This window comes from Hippopotamus amphibius, chromosome 14 (genome assembly GCF_030028045.1).
Source record: "Hippopotamus amphibius kiboko isolate mHipAmp2 chromosome 14, mHipAmp2.hap2, whole genome shotgun sequence".
NCBI classification, from domain to species: Eukaryota; Metazoa; Chordata; class Mammalia; order Artiodactyla; family Hippopotamidae; genus Hippopotamus; species Hippopotamus amphibius.
In genome coordinates, this window is record NC_080199.1 from 67,961,172 (window position 1) to 67,984,579 (window position 23,408).

Consider the following 23,408-nt stretch of genomic DNA (forward strand, 5'->3'; position numbering starts at 1 on the left):
ACGACACCATTGCCATGTTTATTCAATGACATCAAACTGGTACGTGTATGAGGCAGTTACTTATACCTTACAATACAAATTTGTGATTGCCACTCATTTGGAACATGTAGGGATGACAGGTTAGTTTAAGTGAGGACAAATTTGAATTAATCAAATACACATCTGTATGCTTGTTTGTGTGTCTGTGTGTGTCTGTATGTGTTTCTCTTCAAGTGTGTACAGTAATAAGACAGGATATACATGTGCCAACAGTGATAATAATGGCCAGCTATTTTCTAGACAGTGTTCTTTTGGGTCTGTTTTTACAGTTTACTGGCCATATTAATTACTGGTGTACAAAAAGTGCTATAGAAGTAGTCAAGGAAACATTCTGTTCTTTTAAGGGGGTTAAATGTTCTTTTGGTGCGGAATTCCCTGGCGGTCCAGTGATTGAATTTGGTCCCTGGTTGGGGAACTAGGATCCTGCAGACCATGCAACACAGCCAAAAAAAAAAAAGGCGGGGGGGTGGGGGGGGCTTTTGGCAAGTGTGTTCAAATTCTAAATTTCTGTAGTAAACTGTTTTATGGAGGGGATACCAAGGTATAATTATGCTGGCCATGGATTAGAGGGTCAAAATTGATAAGGGTGAAAAATTTTTTAATGGAACAAGGAATGAAATAATGTTCTGTCATGCATGTTTGTGGAGTGGCCCTTGCAGTATGGACACGCTGGGCTGACTGGGGTGCACAGCTTGGTAGGTGATGTAGATATTTCTTGGCCACATTGACCAAGCAGCAGTGCCCGTGAGGGATTGTTCCGTGGTTGGTATGCTCCTGAGTAGACAACCAACGTATCCCTCTTAACAGTATTTTTTGAATTAATGTTTTCTTCAGGATGGAATTCACCAGTTGAATCTTCCAGAGAGGCCAAGTACACGGAAATAAGATTGAGTAACTGCTAACAGGAGCGGGATTTAAACTGACCGCTTAAAAAACAAGAGGCTCATGTCTCCCAAACTTTATCCAGCCTGGCACATTGGATTTTAGTGTGGAGTGATGTACAGTGAAATCATAGTGTGTGCCTGTGGTCGGTGCTGCTTTCGTTTAAGTGGTCCTGTTTATTTAAAAAACTTGAAAATGAGAAGTTATTTTGCTCGCTCCGCAAGGGTTTATTGTAAAACTCGGACGCCAGAAAAAAAGAGAGTGCCGTATTGTTTTTGTGCTGTGAGTGCGTGGAGTGGACCGCGCGTGAACCGGAGCAGGCATGGTCGTGGTGCTTTCTTCCTTCCGCCCAGAGAAGGAAAGCTCTAGTGGTCAACAGAGGCCATCTGTGCACGTCTGGCCTCACGAAGGCCTTGATGCAGGCGCCGAAAATGGTGACAGACACAGTCACGCCAAGCATACGTTTTCACTTTTATTCCCCGGGGGTGTTAAAATTGATGCTAGAAAGAAACAAAAAGCTGGAGAGAAAATTGGGCTCTGTGTTGTGTTGGTAGATGGTACTTGTCATAAAAAAGGATCAGTTTGACAGCTGTGGAAAGAAGTTTTGCCCGGCTCCATGCGGTATGGCTTGACGGGTGAAGGTGTTACTCTCGGACTCCCCAGGGGTAGCAACACAGCTGAGGGAAAACAGCAATTTTTCCTTTCCGCTCTTTACTTGTGTTGCCTTAAAATAGAGTTCCAATAAATATTTTAAACGTGCAAACTACTATTAGAAAAGACTATTTGAAATGAGCATTATAGGAATATCTTGACATAATGGCCACAGAATACTTTATTGCTTGGCAGGAAGGAGGTGTAGAGGAAAGTAGCACATTAGCATTGAGGACTGCTTGTTTCGCCCAGTAAAAGCAAGTGCATCCTGAATGTGTTATTTCCCTTCATTTAGCACAAGTAAATCGTTTGGTTTAACTTTAAAGTGGAGGAAAAACATCCCATGTGTGGGGTCACACGTGGTTGTTGTGTGATCCCATGTGACACAACAACCACGGAGTCATGGACCCATCACCCAAACAGACCCTCTCAGTGAGGCTGGGCCCCCTCTTGATCCGCAGGTGAGGAAACGAGGGGCCCCGGAGAGAGCACAGGACTCTCCCAAGATCACACAGTTGATCTGTGACAGGGATACACAATTTTCTTACAAAAGTGAGAATTTAACCACAAAAAAATTTAGAAAATTACCCTCATCTGCCAAGTTAGTTTATCTTTTGACTCTGACTTGAATCCTTCTAAGTGCAATTCAGTGATCATCTTTGGAATCCTTCCAAAACCCCCTCAGGGTTGGGCCAAGGGCTCTTCCTCCTACCCCACCTCTTGCCTCTGTCTTTTGTAGCTCTTGTTATATTTTGTAGAAATTATCTGGTCGTGCTTTTGTATGTAAATCCTCCACATACGTTCATCTTTATAGTATATTTTGTTTCATTCTTCTTTGTACTTTATAGGAATGGAGTGTGACAACAAGCATTAGTAACACCCCCCTCCTATTTCCGTGACAGGTTTTTAACGACCCCCAGGGGGTGCTATATGCTAATTATTACAGTGAGCCTGGCCAGTGGTGTTTACAGGACGTCGTGCTAGGTTAGAGCCTATAGTCTATGGGAACCTATATTATCTGAGGATGGAAAGCTATTCCGAACCAGGCTGACACTACTGGACAGACCTGGGCGGGGTGGGGGGCCTGCACTGTCCGTGTCAGTGTGATGACCAGGTGGCGATAAACAGGGACCCTTTGTTCTGCGAGTGGCTAAAACATTATAGGAATGAGAATGGGATAACCTTTGTGAACCCTAAACCCCACCCTGGACCCATAAGAACTATTAACATCGACAAGAACCAGAAGCCTTAGTGTTAGTGAGATTCCAAGTTTGATTCATTTTTTTTTACATTTAGTTTTTCTGTTAAAAAATATATCAAACAAGTATGGAGAATCATATTTTGAGCATCTGTGGACCCACCAAAATCAGCTTTATTAAATCTTAACTTTTTTTTTTACAGGACCTAAATATATGTATTTGTAATTTACTTTGTGTTTTTATTAAAAAATTTTATTAAAGTATAGTTGATTTACAATGTGTTAGTTTCAGGTATACAGCAAAGTGATTCAGTTATATATATATATATGTGTGTATATATATTTTCCAGATTCTTTTCCATTATAGGTTTTTATAAGATATTCAATTCAACTCATTAACTGTAACTTTTTGATATTTTGTATTCTTTTCCTTCCCTATTCCGTGGTCACTATTACAAATTTGGCATTTCTTACTCTGAGATTCTAAATTTGACTCTCTGTGGCCTCCCCCAACGCAAGGGCTGTGTGTAATGGGACAGGAGCTGTGTCTTGTAACAATAAAATCACAGTTTTGGAGCCACGGTGAGACTCATAAAGATTTGAAATGTGGCAGAGAGATCAGAGTGCAGAGCCAGGGTTCCCAGATCCTAGACTGTTGACTAGTTAGGATTTCCCCAGGGGACGAGGAGGGATGGTGGCCCCCAAAGTCACTCATCAGGGTAAATCTCAAGCAGATATGGTCTGAGGAAATGTATGGTTTAGGGGTAATGTCTTTCAAACATTTTTGACTGTAACCCACAATAACAAATTCTGCATGGTGACCCTCGATACATGCATGTCTCACACACTCACACGTACACGTACACATGCCATGTACACATACACACTCACATAGAACACCTACCTCTGAATAAAATATATAAATGAAATAATACCTATTCTTTCTTTGTTAGCTGTCCTGCAATATGGTCTACTTGGTTGTTTTTACAAAAGCTGTTTATTCCAATAGGAATAATAGGAACCCACAGTTAAAACAACAACAGCAGCAGCAAACCCTGGTTCAGAGAACTGTGATTTGTTTCATAGAGCAAAAGTTTTTTAAAGGGTATATTTAGTTTAACTCTGTTGAACACCTTTGTAAATCGCTGTTTTCTACTGCTGACCTAAGCTTAAAGATTTATGCCATAATTTACTAAAAACAAATCCTATGTAAAACTAAGCAGAATTCAGAACTCTTTAGGGGTTCAGATTATTCTGCATCGTGTTACTTCTCTTCAGAGCTCCTGACCCTCTTCAGTCGTTGCTTTAAGGCAGCCTGTCTCGATTAAGTAAACAGAGCTCAAACACAGTGACTTAACTATACTTTATAAATTCATGATTGTTAAGCCACAAAATCAACCTTTCCAAATAAAACTGAGTGTGAGTCAAACTGCCAAGAGAAAAAGAACAGCCATCGAGCCCTTAACTTCTCTTCACCCTAGTTTACCTCTCTCCATATAGTGCTAACTAAAGTCTATACAGGGAATAAAGCGACATATGTGTTGCTTTGTATTTATTGAATGGCACCAATTTTTGTGTAACCACCATCCTCTTCACAGAGCTGCCTAGTGGTTATCACAAGAGCAGGCGTTGCAATAGCACCTTTGTTCATGATGTGCGTGTAATTGTACTCAGAAAGGTGCAGCTTTCCCTCCAGAGAAGCAAACGAGAAAGTTATGTTTAATACATATTAAACATGCAGTTGGTGGATATTATGAGCTAGATTGATTCCAAGATGCTAAAATGAGTCAACTTTCTCCAAAATGTTACCAGCAGCCACTTTAAACATTAACAAGGGAGCTGGTTTCTAAAATCTGGAAGAAGGAGAAGGTTTTGTTTAAGCCAGCCATTTCACAGAAGAGGAAATGCAGTTCTACCTCAGGAAATTTAAATGGGACTGTTGAATAACTGGGAAAGAATGTCTCCTTTGGATGAGAGGGCAAAGAAGAATTCAACTGATTTGCAAGGAGAATAACAAATATGACAGCAGTACTTTTTCGTGTACACATTTGTATATGTGACTCTGTGTAACTTCTAGAACTTTCTGGTCTTATGACCCCTTTCTATTTTTTTTTTTTAAAGATTCATTTATTTAGTTAGTTAGTTATTTTGGCTGTGCCGGGTCTTAGTTGTGGCACACGGGATCTTTGTTATGGCATGCAGACTGTTAGTTGCAACATGCATGCAGGATCTAGTTCCCCAACCAGGGATAGAACCTGGGCTGCCTGCATTGGGAGCATGGAGTCTTACCCACTGGACCACCAGGGAAGTCCCATAGCCCTTTCTACTTCAAAGAATTATTGAAAACTCCAAAGAACCTTTGCTGATGTGGCTCTTTTTTTTTTTTTTTAACCATTTTAGGAATTAAAACTGAGAAGGTTAAAAAAATTGCTGACTCATTAAAGACAATAATAAACTATATATTAACATAAACAGTTTTATTTAAAAAACTAGATTTTACCCCCAAATAGTGAAAAGAGTGTTATTGTTTTATATTTTTGCAAGTCTCTTTTTTGTCTGGTTTAGTATATGACACTTGGATTCTCACATCTGCTCCTGAATACAGTCTGTTGTGATCTGTTGTTTGGGTTGAAGTACATGGGGAAAACCTAGCGCACGCAGGCATGGAGGTGAAAAAGAGAGGGCCTCAGAGCCCCCCTGAAAGGGACTCTGGGACTCCCAGGGGTCCTTGGGTCACATTTTGAGAACCACTATCTAGAAAGTAGTTTGGAAGTATATATGAGTGGTGAGATTATTAGTGATCCTAATTTTTCTTTTTCATATATATATATATATATATATAGTACAGTGAAAATGGATCAGTTGTGCAAACTATAAATTAGAAAGGAAGAGGCATGAGCATGTTGAGAAAAGGCCCTAGAAACCCAAGCAGAGACATTTATACTTGGGAAACCATGGAGCCACTGTAATTCCTCAAGTAGGAAAATGGCTTGTTAAAGATTGTATTTGGTAGTACATGGATTAGAATTCAGAGAGAGGAGCTCCTTCAGCGGTGTTGCAGTGATCAAGGGGAGTGGTGAGGTGGGGCAGAGCTCAGAAATTGGCAGAAATGGAGAGAAAGCTTCCAAATCCGAAAGACATTTCGAAGGCAGGATTACCAAGATGGATACGGAAGCGTCAAAGATGACTAAGAGTTTTCAAATCTAGAACATCTGAAGAATATTTTCCCCTTTACGTCCAGCCTTTAACCTTTTCTGAAAATTATCCTGATTAAATTCATTGACGTCTTAATCTTGGGTTTTTGTTTTTGTTTTTCAGAGTTGGCCAGCCCGCCCCAGGGCTTAGGAGAAAGTCAAGCCACTTCCCAGCCTGCGTCGGTCACAGTTACTCGCAGAAGAAAGGGAAGACCTGTGACGTCCCTGGAGAGTTGGTGCCTATGACATCCTGGGAGGCAGCCTTGCTCACTTCACTTGGGCCCTACAGGCAGTGAAGGGCAGTGGGTCCAGCTCCCGTTTGCCCTGGACGCGTGTGGCCCCCCTCTTATGCACTCCAGCACCCCCATCAGCTCCCTCTTCTCCTTCACCAGCCCGGCAGTGAAGAGACTGCTCGGCTGGAAGCAAGGAGATGAAGAGGAGAAGTGGGCGGAGAAGGCGGTGGACTCCTTAGTGAAGAAGTTAAAGAAGAAGAAAGGAGCCATGGACGAGCTGGAGAGGGCGCTCAGCTGCCCGGGGCAGCCCAGCAAGTGCGTGACGATTCCGCGCTCCCTGGACGGGCGGCTGCAGGTGTCCCACCGCAAGGGTTTGCCCCACGTCATTTACTGCCGAGTGTGGCGTTGGCCTGACCTCCAGTCTCACCACGAGTTGAAGCCGCTGGAGTGTTGTGAGTTCCCATTTGGCTCCAAGCAGAAAGAGGTGTGCATCAACCCCTACCACTACCGCCGCGTGGAGACACCAGGTGGGTTTCCTTCATGGTTTATTGTAAGAGGGAAGACGGAGTCCCAGCTAGTGGAGAGCGATGGGGCACCAGCAGGAGAAGGACCCCGCCCCCCTTCACTGGAAAAGAGAGAAGAGAGGGAGGTTCAATTTGGAGGAACTTATCCAAAATTTTGTAGTCAGAACAATCTAGACAGAAGATATTTCATTTCAGTATATGTGTAAGCTTTCTGTGATTTTGAAAAATGCAATTTTATTTTGATGCATTTCGGAGTCATCATCCAGTTTTTGAAAGCTGGTCATATGGCCTTGACATGATCAACTATAAAAAATAACCATCCTCCTCCCCATCCCGGCTCCCTGAACTCAACTGTGCTAAGCTAAAGTGGCCGCACTTTCCCCAAGCTCAAGTAAGTGGAGGTATCGCCTATCTGGGTCTGAAAACAGCCTGTGAAAGAGTTGCTGGAAATCCTTCCAAGACTGAAAACAACGCTGGTTAGGGGAAAATGGTGGCTGTTCTTAAATATGGCTTTAAATGTAGCAAAGTATTGTTCCTAAAACTCTTCACACACATGTCCACGTGTATGTGTACATGCATTTCACACACATGCACGCCCTTTTGGAGACGTCTAGTGTTCATCTTCGTTCCTTCACACTGGCTGTAACAGTCTGACTGCATTTCTCTTTGGATGGAGTGTTCCTATGGCTACAGGGATGCAATTTTGGGGGGAGCTTCCTCTCCCTGATTGGCCATCTGCCTCATTCCAGGAGACCAAAGGGCTGGGACATGCACTCTGGCCCATTTCCATTACGAGGCAGTTCTGTCTAGGAAGGTAGGCGGTGTGGGCAGTCCAACCTCCCCCCTGGCTCCTTCACAGCTTCAGTTAACCTTGCAGCCATCCTGGCTAAGTCGTGCCCAGCCTATAGCGATCTTAGCAAGGTGACCTTTCAGGCTCCCAAATCCTTCCATGTTGTTCAACTGTTGTCAAGGAAGTCACCTGCCTGAGCATGGATGTTTCTCACAGTAACATCACTCTGGATACAGAATGAGACTGTGGTAAGAAAGGCCCACATTCCTGGTAAATCTGATGTGCTTTCCCCTAGACCATATAGGTCTTTTCTTTCTTCTCTTTTTTCCTGCTTCTCTCTGGGCTTTCTTTGCATGCTTTAAAAAAATGTCATCGATGAGTTTATGACAGAAATGACTTGATTCCTTTTTTGTTTCTAAGACTTGAATGATATTAAGCCTTCAGAATACATCCCATGAAAAATGTTTATCAAGAAATCATTTTTCTCTTCCTGAGTAATGTAGTTATAAAATATATCTTGTAAGAAGTATCTTGTAAAATGTAACTGGCTTTCCTTTTGAACACTTGAAACCCTCATTTTAAAGGATTATTTGATGTTTTCGTTTTTCATATTATGTGAGGTTCTTTCAGGAATGATAGTGTGAATGTTTTTACATCTGGCAGGTAGATTTCATATCATCATATTTTAGGTTTGATTTTCCAAAATGAAGGAATGGGCAAAGATTATGTTAATTTTAAGGTAATGTTTAAGCTATACCTTTTTTAAAATTCCTAATTTAGATCTTTTAGTAGAAAAATGCAGATTTTATATCCAGCTTGCTGGCCGTTCTTAAAGTCAATATTTTGAGAACGGTGAAGATGTTAAAGCTGAGCAGGCTTGCTGAGTCCCTAATTATCATAAAGCTGAAGTTTTGCCTTTGAAATCTCTCATCTTTTGCCCGCCCATTTCAGGAACCTTGAAGGCCGCATTCTGGTTTTCTTTTCACTCACACAACCATCTAAATAATCCATCTTAGTGCTTTTCAAACTATCTGTAGTGAAGGACCAGTTTTTTAAAAACATTTCCAATCCTCCAAATATCAGTATTTTTACAATACAAACGAACTACTAGGCAGATGAGATTTTTTAAAGACTTACAAAATACAAGCTCAATTTTTTTTGCTATTCAACAGATACAAAATTACTCAGTCAAGTGGCTATTAAAGTTTCTAAACACAAACTCTCAGTTTCAGCACTGGTAACCCCATGGACTGGTACCCAGCAGTTGGTAAAGTCTCACCAGTCCTCAGCCATCTCTCTGTGTGGCTTGCATCTAGTAGAAGCCATGCAAAAATGTTTTTGGGGCTCATAATGATTTTTCTTCATGCAGCCAGAGGTTATTTCAGGAGTATAATTTCTCATCTGTGTAAAATGCCCACACTCTTTCAAAACCACATGACTTTTGAAAAAGTCACAAAAGCTTTTCTCAGCTTTGCTCTGAAATCCCTTATAGGCAGTAACTCCTTCTGTTATCTGCCCCTGGGTAATGCTAGATAGTGTGTTATTTAAAAGGTGGCATCACACTGAGACCAATGTCTGTAAGCTTGGCTAGGTCATATTTGCAAGCAGCAGCTGTGATGCAGAAATCGAATTGAGTAATTAGGAATCGCTATTGCTGTCGATTGAATGCCTGTGTCTCCCCCAAGTTCATATGTTGAGAACCTTATGCCCAAGGTGACAATATTAAGAGGCGGGGCCTTTAGATGATTAAGTCATGAGGCCAGACCCCCACAAATGAGATTAGTGCCCTTATAAAGGGGCCCCACAAAGACCCCTTGTCCCTTCCATGTGAGAACACAGTGAAAAGAAGGCAGCCTGCAGCCCAGCAGAGGGGACTCTCCTCAGAGCCTGACCAGGCTGCACCCCCATCTGCGACTGCCCAGCCTCTGGAATGGTGAGAAATAAACTTCTGTTGTTCATAAGCTTCCCAGTCTACGGTATATCTGTTATAGCAGCCCTCAGGGACTAAGACAGCTGTGTTTTGAGTGAACGTTTTTACAAATATGATCAGTGCAAACCTAAGGTAAACTGAGCTTGTCAGACTGAATTACCACCAGGATGATACCATCGGTTTTCCTGACAAATCTTCATTGCCTTTGGTTTTACCCAGATGATAGAAATACGTTATCAAGATATTTGTCTCAGTAAAGAGAAATGCATCCTTCCTTTTCTTCTGGTGCCCGCAGGCCACGGAGGAATGAAAGTCTCTGCGTTCAGATACGAGGGATTCTGTTTACCAATGTTAAGAATACACTGTAGATGTCTTACATTAGAACTGAAGTCACAGAGCGTACTCAAAAAAGAAAAAGGAGTGCTGATTTGATCTTTGTTAATGCTGTGATCAAGAAGCATCATGGAAGAAGAAGCCATGTGTCATGTACTGTGTCAGCCCTCACTTTCAGACTATCCATGAGGCCAGTCATCTTTGTATTCCTGTATATTCATGGGATACATAAAAGGAAATTGACAGGCTTATCATCCAGGTCATTTCTGACAGTGATGGTACATATTTGTTCTGTAATGTCATAAGGCATATACGAATACTGGCTTTTGAAAGAGGAAGAAATCATTGTTTCCCTGCCACCCTCATCTGTGGTGGTTTAGCTTAAAACTTTTCATCTACCTGTTTGAGTTTATATTCTACCTGTGGAACTGAAAATTATTGCTTGTTAAGAAGAGCTAAATTTATGATAGTGGGAAAATGGTAGGCTTTGTGATGAATGTTGTTATTTGTTGTCCGTTTACTCCAAAACATTTACTTTTTTATGAAAGTTTGTATCAACATTTGCATGTGGTAACAAATCCATAGTGTGGTTTAAAACAAGTGCTACCCCAGCCACCTCCAGAAAAAACCTCGTTTAATCATTCTTGCTTAGTTCTTTTGCTAGTTCCCTCCTTTATTACTAAAAATTACGGAGATAACTCCAGATAAGATGCTTATATGTCTGTTTCCAGATTTATCACTTGTAGCTAATTTCTTTGACTAACATCAGAGGTGAGGATTTAGCTAATTTATATTATTACCTTTTCCCTTTCTTCCTCTTTTCAGAAATCCATATTTTGGTTTACATTATATTATTATATAAATTAGCGTAATATTATTTTTTGGTCTGTTCTATTAGTTTCCATTGTGGGATTTGGGGGAAAGAATTATTCCCCTTAGAAGAGCATCAATCCATTCTCTTCTACTGTCCAACACTGGTGATGGGAAGTCAGAAGTCAGTTTCTGATGTCCTTGTAGGTGACTTTGAGGTGATCCTCTGAGAGCTTGTAGAATATTCAATTTGTCCTTAGATGTTTGAAATTCAAGATGGTATGACCAGATCTGGATCTTTTTTCATTAATTGGGCTGTATACTCTTGTGGCTCTTTTCAATCTGATGACATAGATCCTTCTTTTGTTCTGAGATACTTCTGTTATTTCTCTGATCACTTCCTCCCTCTGTTTTCTCTGCTTCTCTTTCTGGAACTTATGTTGGTCCCAGGTCGCCCCTCAACAACACTTCATGGAATAACTGCTTTCTGCAAAGCCTTGGGACACTTTAGAAGTCAGTAGGAACTAGGATTGCCTGGACAATGCGTGCCCTTGAGAATTGCATCTGTTCCTGTTTTTGTGTAGAATCGGGAGTGAGAACACTTATGCTCTTTTTAAAGTATGGAACCCAGAGGGAAACATACTCAAAGGAACAGACTTTATTTATAAGTTCTCTGTTGCGGCTTGTCTTCTACTTATTCACTTTCATTATTACTCACTGTTTATCTTTTATAACTTTTAGTTACCTTTAAATCTTTCTGGTAAAGTCAAGTGGAATGTTTTTACTTTTACCGAGCCTAAAAATTTAGGCTGGTTGTCTAAATAATTCACCACTGTTTCTAAAGTAAAAATATTCTGGGCATGAGTTGGGGTTTCATTGTGAGCAATACAAACCGATTTTTTTTTTTTTTAAAACAAAACACTTTGTTGGCAGAATCAAAGGAAGACGTGAACAATTAGGTCTCTAGAAGGCCAGGTAATAGGGCAGCTCTGGTCATTTCTGCAATGGGAATGAATAGACAGGTTTTAGAGCGCTGACATCAGAACGATTCTCCCCTAAACTTTTCGCTAATTGGCTGCAGGAGAGAAACCATTGCTTCAGCTTGATTCCCAAGCTCCCTTTTGAGGAAGAGATGGGACCTTCATGGATGGTGTCACGATGAGCGCACAGAACGGTGGACAGATAGTTCCCAAAGGAATACCAGAATTTTATCACCCCAAGATGGACAGACAAAAAGCAGCCCGCGTCCGCTCTCCTCCGGGCGGGTGGGCCGAGGTTCTAACGCACGGTTCCTGCCTCCCCGCAGTGCTGCCTCCCGTGCTCGTGCCCAGACACAGCGAGTACAACCCGCAGCTGAGCCTCCTGGCCAAGTTCCGCAGCGCGTCCCTGCACAGCGAGCCGCTCATGCCGCACAACGCCACCTACCCCGACTCCTTCCAGCAGCCTCCGTGCCCGGCCTTCCCTCCGTCTCCTGGGCCCCCGTTCCCGCCGTCCCCGTGCACGGCCGGCTACCCTCACTCCCCTGGAAGCCCTTCCGAGCCGGAGAGCCCCTTCCAGCACTCAGGTCAGTGAAAGCCGCGGTCTCCCGGTTAGGGGATGCGAGTACCCGCCACGGTTGTGTAGGCGGGGCCATCGTACGTAAAGGCCATCTCTGTCCCTTGCAGTTCACACAGCAGTCTTGGGCGGGCCAGTGGACCCTGCCCACCCTCTGACCTCATCAGGACTGTACCCATTTTGGAGCAGTTATCAGTTTTTATTTTATTTTATTTTATTTTATTTTATTTTATTTTATTTTGATATAGTTGATTTACAGTGTTGTGTTACTTTCAGGTGTACAGCAAAGTGAATCAGTTCCACATATACATATATCCACTCTTTTTTAGATTCTTTCCCCATATAAACCATTACAGGGTGTTGAGTTCCCTATGCTATACAGTAGGTTCTTATTAGTTAGTTAGCTATTTTATATGTAGTAGTGTGTATGTGTCAATCCCAGTCTTCCAAAATTTATCCCTCCCCAAACCTCTCCTGTAACCATGTTTATTTTTTTACATCTGTAACTCTACTTCTGTTTTGTAGATAAGTTAATTTGTAGCCTTTTGTTTAGATTCCACATGTAAGCAATATCATATTATATTTGGCTTTCTCTGACTGACTTCACTCAGTATGTTACCAGTCTCTTTTCATAAAACAAGGCCTCTCTGGAGCTGAGTTCTACAGGTGTGCATGAATGCATTTGGTGCTGGATGCTGTGTCAGCTTCTTTCGGGTCTTCCTGTGTTCATTTAAAAGATATTTATTGAGCTCTTATTATCTGCAAGCCTTGCCTTAGGGTGCCAAAAGCTGCAAGGTATCTTTGCGCTTAGTTGCTGGTTCTAACCCCCTGTGAGCTCTGAGAAACTAAATGGATTTGAACAGCATCCTTGGGAATTTGCAGGGATCTTTTTTTTAAGGAATTAGAAATAAGATTATAAAATACTTCTCTAACAGAACCAGGAAGACTTGGCCTGAGGGTGAGCAGTGTGGAGGATCAGTGCCAGGCCTTTTCTTTGACTGCCTCTCTCAACAATCCAAGGGAGTCCCTTCAGTGAAGGATGGGTCTAAGTCAGATAAGGAAGAAGAGATTTATATGCACCTCAGGAGTGTGAGATAAAGAATATCTCGGAGCTAACAAGCTCCTGAGGGTAGTGTGCATGCATCTAGTGCCGGATGCGGTGATCTGCCGCATTCCTGTCTTCTCATAGTCATGTATTTAACAGGGGTTTGTCAAACTCTTATTATCTGCAAGCATTGCCTTAGGGTGCGGGAAGAATTAAAATGTTAATTAAAATGGTCCCTGTCCTCAAAGAACTTTTAAAATGTGGGAAGATATTCCTTTTGCCCCCTCAACAATAATACATCTATTTCCCACATACACCTACTGTCACATCTATCTCACTGTGTTATGTAATTTCCTGTGTGTCTCTTCACCCCATTCAGTGGTCAGTCGCCTTCTCTTTTGTGCGTCCAGCACAGATGCTAACACAGGGTAGTCACTCATGAGTTGATTACTGACCCGATAATTGATGAGAGTCAATGAATGACCGCACAGGCCTTTGGAACTTGGGTGTAGAGCTCGGGTTACAGACACAGATTTTACTGGGTCAGGATGTAGTGACTGAGCATCTTCCAGTGCGCGGCCCTGCGCTGTGCCTCCTGAGCGGGAGGCACAGTGATGACCGATGATGACAGTGGTCCCTGACCTTCCAGGGGCAGCGGCTGTTGAGAACAGTCATGTAAATAAGTCACCGGGTGTGATGAAGGCTGGAGCAGTCCAGGCAAGTAACTCGAAGGACCCGATCTAAAGGAGGGATGTGGGGATAGAAAGAAGGCAATGAGTTTGAGGAGGTAGAATCAATAGGACCTGGGGTGGGGGTGAGGGCCGGGTGCTGGAAGGAAACTCTGGAGTCAGAGTGGAAAAGACACCCGAGGTCTTGCCGTGGCCAAGTTCACTGAGAAAGGGACTCACAGAAAGAGAAGTCATTTGAGGACAGAGCCATCGTTAAGGGACAGGAGGATAATTATGTGGCAAAACACATATTTACATAAGACACATTTGGGCAATCAAGATTTCCTGTGCTGACTTTTCCTGCACTGGTTAAGCTAACAGGTTGATGGGTTTTTTTTTTTTATTCTTTAATTACCCACGAAAGATAGAGCACGACATCCAGGCAGAAGCCACGCCAGTTAGTTTCTCACAGAGGGAACAGCCCTTTTAAAATTTGAAAGAAATAATTATTTTTTATATGATTCACAGCAAAATGACAATCTGAAAAACAGATCCATAGGTAAATAAGACTTTTTAAAAAGAACTTTTGACAGTAACTGGTTCAACTCCTTAAATGTTTTTTTTTTAACAATTTTATTGAGATATCATTTACATGCCGTATGATTCACCCATTTAAATGTACAATTCAATGGTTTTTCATATATGATATATAGTTTCATATATTATATATACAGTTGTGGTAAAACGTATGTAACATAAAATTTGCTATTTTGACTATTTTTAAATGTACAATCCAATGGCATTAAGCACATTCACACTGTTGCGCAACCAGCACCACCATCTATTTCCAAAGTTTTGTCATCGCCCCGAACAGAAACTCTGTGCCAGTGAAGCAGTAACTCCCCATTCTCTCTTCCTTCAGCCCCTGGTAAAGTTTAATCTACTTTCTGTCTCTGTGAATTCGCCTGTTCTAGGTACTTGTATAAACAGAACCATACAATATTTGTGGGTTTTTTGTATCTGACTTATTTCACTTACTATAGTGTTTTTCACAGCTCATCCATACTGTAGCATGTATCTGTTCCTCCATCTTTGTGACTAAACAACACTCCATTGTACGGATATACCACATTTTAAAAAGTCCATTCATTTGTTGATGGATATTTGGGTTGTTTCCACCTTTTGGCTCTTGTGAGTCATGTTGCTGTGAACACTGACTGACGTGCAGTATTTGTTTGAGTCTCTGCCTGTAGCTCCTTTGGATACATACATAGGAATGGAGCTGCTGGGTCTTACGGTAACTATGTTCAGCCCCTTAGTTTTGTAGAGAGACTGACCCAAGGACCCGCAAAAGCGTCCCCTTTATAACTTTTGCACCAGGGTCACAGTTCATTTTCTCTCAGGGAAATGCCTTCTCACTGGCACTGCAGTGTGGTCCGTGGACCTCCTGCATTAGAACAATCAGCCGTGCCTGTTAAAACCTGCATGGCTGCATCCAGCCCCTGATCTATAGACTCACAGTTTCAGGGGGTGGGCCCAGGAATCTGAATGTTAACAGGTTCCACTGGTGATTTTTATGTGCACGGAAGTGTGAGAACTACTTGGGTGGACAAAGGCAGACTGGCCCAAATTTAATGCCGTTGAACTCCACCGCTGACATAACAAGACCATCCTGAACCGACATCAGGAATGTGGACCGAAGGAATCAGTTGTTCTGAGGTCCTCACTAAAGAGATTTCCCTCTGTCTCAGGAGTTTTTAATTGTCATGACTTAATTTCTGATAACATGTTTTTTACTGAATGCATACCATTTGCCTAATTCTGATCATTGTCCAATCATAAAACTGATATTTGCGGAGAAAAGCCCTTCTCAGCGTGCCTTGGGGCCAAGCTTATAATCGGGTTTCAGCCGTTCTTTATTTCGGGGTCATATTTTGAACTGTCTCAAGACAGAGCATGCCTGTGGCCATTGTACAATCCATGCCAACAGAGGAACTGAAAATTAAACTCACTTCACAGAAGGTTTAGCTCTCTCTGTTTTGAAAGCCAGATAACAGACTATTCTGCGATAGAGAAAAGCTAGAACAGCTCCTAGAAAATCTCATCATGAAGTCATTTGAACTCAATAATAACTCATAAATCAGAGGGAAAACAAATCAACCCTCTAGTGAGGGGCTCAGGACAACCAGTGTCTCCTGCAGGACGGTCCCAGTGTCACCATGGAATGGCCCCCTTCCATTTACTGGTCTCTCTGCAGCCATGACACTGTCCACCAAAACCAGGAGTTTAACAGCAGAAAGGGTTGAATCAAGCTGTCTTTGTGTAGACTATCAGTTTGACATTCCTCTGTTTCCCTGCTTTTTTTTAGTTGACACACCACCCCCGCCCTATCATGCCAGTGAAGCCCCAGGGACCCAGAATGACTGACCTGTAGATGCCACAGCTGATAGCCACTTAGTGCTGTCAGTGCCTAATGGAGGTAACTTTGCAGATGAACAGCTAAATGCAGCTATTTTCCGAGAGTATTTCCTATTACCACCTCCCTTCCAAAAAGCAAATAAAAAACCAGAAGAAAACAAAACGTGCTGGCCTGCTATTTCACATATGTTTCCAGGGGCAGGTAGCATGGTTTTGCATTGTGACTTTGACGTTCCCCAGTCCTGTGGAGTCAGTGTTTTGTGTGTCATCCTGCTTAGCAGAGTAAGTAAATTTTAAATTCTAACTGAACATTTAGAAGTCTGTAGTTCTTGATGTTTTAGAATGGAATTAGGTATTTTAGAAGTTAGTAATTTTATCCCATTTGTGGGTTTTTTCCTATAACAGGTTTATAGTAATGTCTTTCATTTGGCTTAGAGGCGTGCTTTTTTAAATATATAGAAAGATAGATTTTATAGAATTTTATTCGTGCCCTGTAATAGGCTAAATGTTGCTCAACTTTAAGGTTCGTACAGACCACGTGGCGACCTTGTATAAATGCAGATTTTGATTCCCTAGGACGGGGGTGCCTTCCAAGAGTCAGCCTTCTTAAACTCCCAGGTGATGCAAGAACTGTGGTCCCAGGAACCACACCGAGTAGGGAGGGTCTAAAGGACTTTACTATTTAAGGTATCTCAGAGGGATTTCTTTCATAAGTGAAGGTCCATTTGGAAATCAAGTAATAACCCCCTAATTTATCTGTTTCATAAGTTTATATTTTAATGCATATAGGAATATACTCTAGCTACAAGAATTACTAGGATGTTCAAAGAAAAGAAAGATACTGTAGTTAATAGAGAGGCAGAGAAAGAGTGTAAGTGGCAAAGAAAACTCTGAATTTGGGTTACTGCTAACTTACTTTGAAAAATTTGGGGCGAAAACATAACAGTCATGGATTTCCTAATGAAATAGACCTCTTCCTTTAAAATATTTTTATGCCATAAAATAATTATCGCATATGTACACGAAGGAGAACGTGAGTCTGTGTGGACTTTTTTTTCTTTCTTAAGTAAAGTCCTATGCAGTGGTTTTGGTTTGATTTTTTACATATTCAAACAAATTGTTTTCAGCTTTCGGTCATTAGAAAAGGATACTCTTCGCCACAGTAATTCAGTTTGGCACAGCATACGATGCTGTCTTTCATCTGTAAAGATGAGGTGACCTGCCAGCCTCCTTTTAGCTGTGTTTCCTTTAGGGGAGGTTGAAGTTTATGGGGATCCACTCATATCGCTGTTACCTGGCCCCTCAGTTCTAGTAAACATGTTTACAAAGGCTCCAACCATGGGAGAACCACAAGGACGGCGGCCCCTGTGCACAGGTACGTGGCCCAGATCAGCTGCCTGTAAACAGCTTCCATGAAAGAGGTTTGAAAAGATCACACAGCAGCCTACTGGGTCTTGCAGCCAACTTTTTTTTCTTTTCTTTTCTTTCTTTTCTTTTTTTTTCTTGTTGTTGTTGTTGCACTTCACTTTATTGTGCTTCACAGATACTGCATGTTGTTACAAATTGAAGATTTCTGGCAACCCTGACTTGAGCAAGTCCATTGGTGCCACTGCAGCCAACTTCTTGGTGAACAGCGATAACCTGTTTCCCAGTGGAGTCGTGAGCTGGGAGGCCCGGGCGTGGCGGTAGTGATGTCCTGTCTGGTTGGTTTTCTTTCAGATTTTCGGCCGGTTTGCTATGAGGAGCCACAGCACTGGTGCTCAGTCGCCTACTATGAACTGAACAACCGCGTCGGGGAGACGTTCCAGGCTTCCTCCCGCAGTGTGCTTATTGACGGATTCACAGACCCCTCAAATAACAGGAGCAGATTCTGTCTCGGACTTCTTTCCAATGTAAACAGAAACTCAACGATAGAAAATACCAGAAGACACATAGGAAAGGGTAAAAGCAAATATGCAATTCCTTCATATATTCTTCTGAGCTAAAACCTGGAAACAGAAAGGAGCCACGAACTGGCTGCGTGACCTAGTGGCAGGATCCCAGGGCTGGGAGCTGGGAGCCCGTCTGGGGATATTGTTGGGAAAAGCATGGGGGCTTTTGGGATCTTAGTGTCTCCACAGCATCTTTGGGGAAGAGGGGGGGCATAGGGTGGGTGTTAGGAAGATGGACAAAACGATAAGTGTGAAAACAGGATGAAATCACTGACAAGAAGTTATGAATCCGTTTTGAATTGCCTAAAATGCCACATAGGATAACTTCTGAAGAAGAGGAGTTCTGGCTGGATGATTATGTATACCCGGTAAAGTTACCTTTAGAGACAGAGAAGCTAGGCAGGTCAAACAGTCGTTGACTTCTCTGTGTTTGGGAGCCTTTGGTAGGTGATGGGGGTTCTCCTGTGTCCAGGCATTGTTACAGCAGCCGAATAAGCACAGGCCTCACCGGGGTCTGGCTGTGATGCTTTCGGAGCCTGTCTCATTGGCGTGATGAATCCCAGCGAAGCGTGAGGCCTGGTTGAGGATGTTTAAGTTATTTTCTTTTCTGTTCAAATAGTTGGCGGTGTCTGAATGATGCCTGGTTGTCTACTATCACGCTGTGGAATCACATCTGTAAAGAATCTTTGGAGTCATTTGATCTTTTCTCTCCCTGTCTAGCACTTAGACCACCTTGGGAAGTAGCCACAAGCCTTTTCTTTCAAATTTCCAGGGGAGATTCATTGTTTCGCTCCTGATGTATCCCATATTCTTCCTAACACACCTCCTAAATGTCTCCTCTTGTAAAACTGACAGACGGGGGTGAATTCGGTCTCTGATGTTGACTCTTAAAGGCAACAGTTACTTTATGTTTATTTTATCCTGTATCTTTCCATAGTGGCTTTGAGGTGGCTTACAAGAAACCTTTACCGTGAAATGAGACATAGAAAATCAGAGTCTGGGGGTGAGTGGGAGAGAAGAATGCAAGTGTGGCATCTCTAAGAGTTACCATTGTAATTGTAACCCTCCTGATTGTGATGAAAATTTTCCTCTGGGCTTCCTGAGAGGAAGGGCAGAAAAAGGAAACTTAATCTGTAATGTAACTTTTATCCCAAAGGAGGAAACATAGTCATTCCTCAAAGGAAGTAATAATTCTGCTGAATTCTTAAATATCTTAGGTACGGTTTTACTTTTAAATGATTTTTAGAAGAATCTTCAGGTGAAATCTAAAAGGAGAACGTTAAAACGGAATGTTGTAGAGCTGTTTGCTGAGGGGCTTTGCAGATTGGTCACCATGTTAGACTTCTACTTATGCCACTTGATCTAAAAATAGAATGAAAATATGCAAGGACCATGAAATACCTTCTGGGAAACTTTCTGCAAATGGCTTGTTCAAGGTGCTGCTGATGTGGATGGACAGACATGGAGGGTTGGTGTCATGTTATTCACTGAGAGATAATCCACAGGGTTAAAAAACAAAACACAGGGGCAAGAGCCAGGACTGGTGACCTGTTACAAAACCCAGAAATGAGCACCTGGATGGAAGGGCACTCCACGCTCAGCATGGTCCCCAAGACAAAGGCACACTTTTCTCAGAAAGCTGCTTTGGAATTGCCTTAATGTGAAAAAAAAATTTTTTTTAAGAGGCTACAAGCCATGCCATAAAGAATAGCGTGGCGTATTTCAAAAGCAAGAGCTATTGGTCTTGTGTGAGGTCGGGGCATCTCTCTCACGGGCTCCCGTGGATTATCTGGTTCTTAGCTGCATGGCCTCCTGGAGCACTAGCCTGAGTAAGTTTATAGCCAAGTGCACCTTGAGGTTAGTGAATAAGTTAACTTGCTCTGTGGAGTTAGTTACTAGAGACACTCAGACATCAGAAATATGCATTCATCTCATAAATATTTATTGAGCATCTGCTCTTAGCCAGACTGTTCTGCCACTAGGGATGCAGCAATGGGAAACAAACAAAACAAAAATCCCTGGCTTCGTGGATTACCTACTACTAAGGAAAGACAAACAAGAAATTACACACACACACACACACACACACACACACACACACACGGTCAAATGATAAGTTTCTAGAGGAGAAAAAAGGAGGGGAAGAGAATAGGGAAGGTAGCCAGGGCAGGCTTCCTAAGGTGACATTTGAACCGAGAGCTAAAGAGGGAATCAGCAGTGTGGGTACCAGTGGGGAAAGCTTTCCAAGCAAAGCGAACAGCAGGTGCAAAGGCCCTGAAGCCTGCCTGGCATAGTGTGAGGAATAGCAGGGACGCCAGAGTGAGTAGAATGGGGTGAGGAAGTCAGAGAAGAGGAGGGGACAGTGCCAGGTCTCAGGGCCTGGAAGCCATGTAGCGTGCTTTAGCTTTGCCTGTGATATAGGAAAATAGAGTTAAGTTGGAGTTTCTAGATATGGGTTTTCACTTTAAAAGGATCCCCTGACTGTTATATCAAGATTAGACTGTGGGGGTGGGGGGAAGGTATCTACAAAAAAAAAAAAAACTCTTTTTATTATACTTAATGATGGGCCATTTCTCCCCTCAGTGGTTATCAGTTGCTCTGAGGTCACTTCCAGCTTGTGTTCCTTGTCACTTAAGTTAGGGAAGATCGCTGGTCTGCTAAAGGAAGCTCATGTCACCACTTGTCAGCAGAGCATTTACTTTGTGTTGTTTTCCAAGGAGGTGATGCACCCGTGTTCTTTCATCCTTCTCTCCAGATCATCTAATGTGATGCACCGTGAGGCAGTGGGGTTGGTACCAAGCCTTTATCTGTAGCCTTGCAACAGTGAACAAATCTTTGCTTTGACCTCTCTAGACAAGTCCTTTACATAGCCATTAGCAAGTTAGCACTAGAATAGCAGAGGCTGCCACTTCAGTATCAAAGGCAGGACCTCAGAGAACCTGGAATACTGCATTCTAACGTGAAGTCTGTCCATAATCTTCCTTGAAAACTAGGCAAACCACTTGCACTCTTTTGAATGACTGATAGCTGCCCCCACTGAGTCCCTAATCTGTGTGAAGCACCCTGGCAGGCACTTACAGATATTTTTTTTAAATAAATTTCCCTTCTAGCAAGCAGAGGGGTTTATTTTAGTTATTTATTTATTTATTTAATTTTATTGGCTACGTTGGGTCTTCGTTGCTGCACACAGGTTTTTCTGTAGTTGCGGAGAGCGGGGGCTACTCTTCATTGCAGTGTGCAGGCTTCTTACTGCAGTGGCTTCTCTTGTGGAGCACGGGCTCTAGGTGTTCAGGCTTCAGTAGTTGCAGCACGTGGGCTCAGTAGTTGTGGCGCATGGGCTTAGTTGCTCCGTGGCATGTGGGATCCTCCCGGATCAGGGCTCAAACCCATCCCCTGCATTGGCAGGTGGATTCTTAACCACTGTGCCACCAGGGAAGCCCCTACACATATTATTTTTATAGTCACTCTACAAGTTAGGATTTCTTAGTCCCATTTTACAGATGGGGCGACGGAAGCTCAGAGAGTTCAGTGGCTTACCCATGGCCCTGCGAGTGATGTGGGTTCGCACCCATGGCTCTGTCTCTCAGGCCCAGTTGCTCCCTTCTGGAGGGGAGGGACACTCCTGCTTTTTCATCGCAGCACCCCTCTTAATTCAGTGCTTGAGGAATTGAATCTTTCACTATGGAATGAAAATAATTTTATGCCGCAGCCAAGATATATTGAACTCTGAGATGTTGAAATAAGACCCTCAGAGTACTAGAGTGATGAAATTTTCACAATGATATACTTTAAAAATGTAAATCAGAGAAGATTTTGTATTTTCCCCACAAGAATATTCTAGAAAAGGAGTACTACTAAGGAAAGACAAACAAGAAATTATACACACACACACACACACACACACACACACACACACCCCCCCTAGGTCAAATGATTGATAAGTGTCTAGAGAAAAACAAAGGAGGGGCTCTGAGCTACACGGAGCTCCGTGGGAGGATTATAAGGATCTTTACAGAAAAATGATGAAGAATTGCTGACACATCATACCTGTTTGTGACTGTATAAAATAAAGCAAAGGGTATTTCCTGATGTTTTGGGAATGACGTAATAGCCACTTTGGATCACTAGGATACTAAACGTGCCTGCTTTTTTAGAGTGGCTTTTAGGATGGCCCTGATTTCCAAATAATGAGGAAAACCGCAGTTTTGAGTGGACTGCATGGCTATACGCGTGCTCCTAAGGTCATTGAGGTTGGGTTATATTTCTTAGAAATGCACCTTAATATAATCCTGATCGACAGCACTGTCATTTCTGAGTACCTGCAATTTGTGCTGTAACCAAAGCCGGCGCCATCGACCCTCGTGATGAGGCTGTGCTGGGTTCTTGGTGTGAAAGGACACTTGGAGCAGGACAGGCACATTTTTCTTCTGCAGCTGCAGACATGCTGCATGTGTCCTGCTGCTGGCTGTTCTTCCTCTCGTGGGAGAAGGAGAGGGTAATTATGATAATTCCTGAGGCATCAGCAAACCAACATAGAACATAATTTTCATAGATTCCAAATCACTGAATTGCTTTTGGAATTAGTGTTTCACCTTTTAATGAACCTTTTCTTGCACATCTCAAGTTGTTCTGTAGAATCCTAGTAACGCTTCTCTGTTTTTTTTCTTAATATTTGTTTATTATTTATTAATTTTGGCTGCACTGGGTCTTCGTTGCAGCACACAGGATCTTTACTTGCAGCATACAGACTCTTAGTTGCAGCATGCATGCAGGATCTAGTTCCCCGACCAGGGATCAAAACCGGACCCCCTGCATTGGGAACGTGGAGTCTTACCCACTGGGCCACCAGGGAAGTCCCTTCCCTGTTTCATGAAAGGAATTATCCTGAGGCAAGGGTTCAGTTTGTCAGTTGCTTAAAAGGAGGGTCTGCACCTCAGGGTGATTTTTGGATTGCTTCTTCTTTCCCTGTAGATTTAGTTTCCCCGTCTTAAAATGTCCTTTCCATTCTGCCTTTGTGTGTCTATAAGATTCCTCATTCCTGAAAAAGAAAATCCTAAAAAATTTTAACACAGAATGTCATTACTGTTGCAGTCATTACACAGGATATTGCAGAATACTTCATATCATGAGAAAATGTTCACAGGATTTTAATATGTGAAAAAAAAGTTATAAAAGATCCTGTAGAATATGATCCCAATTTTAAAATGT

General features: G+C 42.4%; 1 protein-coding gene across 1 annotated transcript in view; it reads left to right on the plus strand.

Moving 5' to 3' along the window:
• The window catches only part of SMAD9 (SMAD family member 9), a 61,487-nt gene that overhangs the window by 28,597 nt on the left and 9,482 nt on the right, over positions 1-23,408 (plus strand). The window contains exons 2-4 of the mRNA XM_057707827.1: positions 6,089-6,724; positions 11,891-12,148; positions 17,989-18,210. Of these exons, the coding sequence (XP_057563810.1) occupies positions 6,313-6,724; positions 11,891-12,148; positions 17,989-18,210 (892 nt within the window). The 5' untranslated portion in view covers positions 6,089-6,312. The remainder of the gene's footprint in view (positions 1-6,088; positions 6,725-11,890; positions 12,149-17,988; positions 18,211-23,408) is intronic.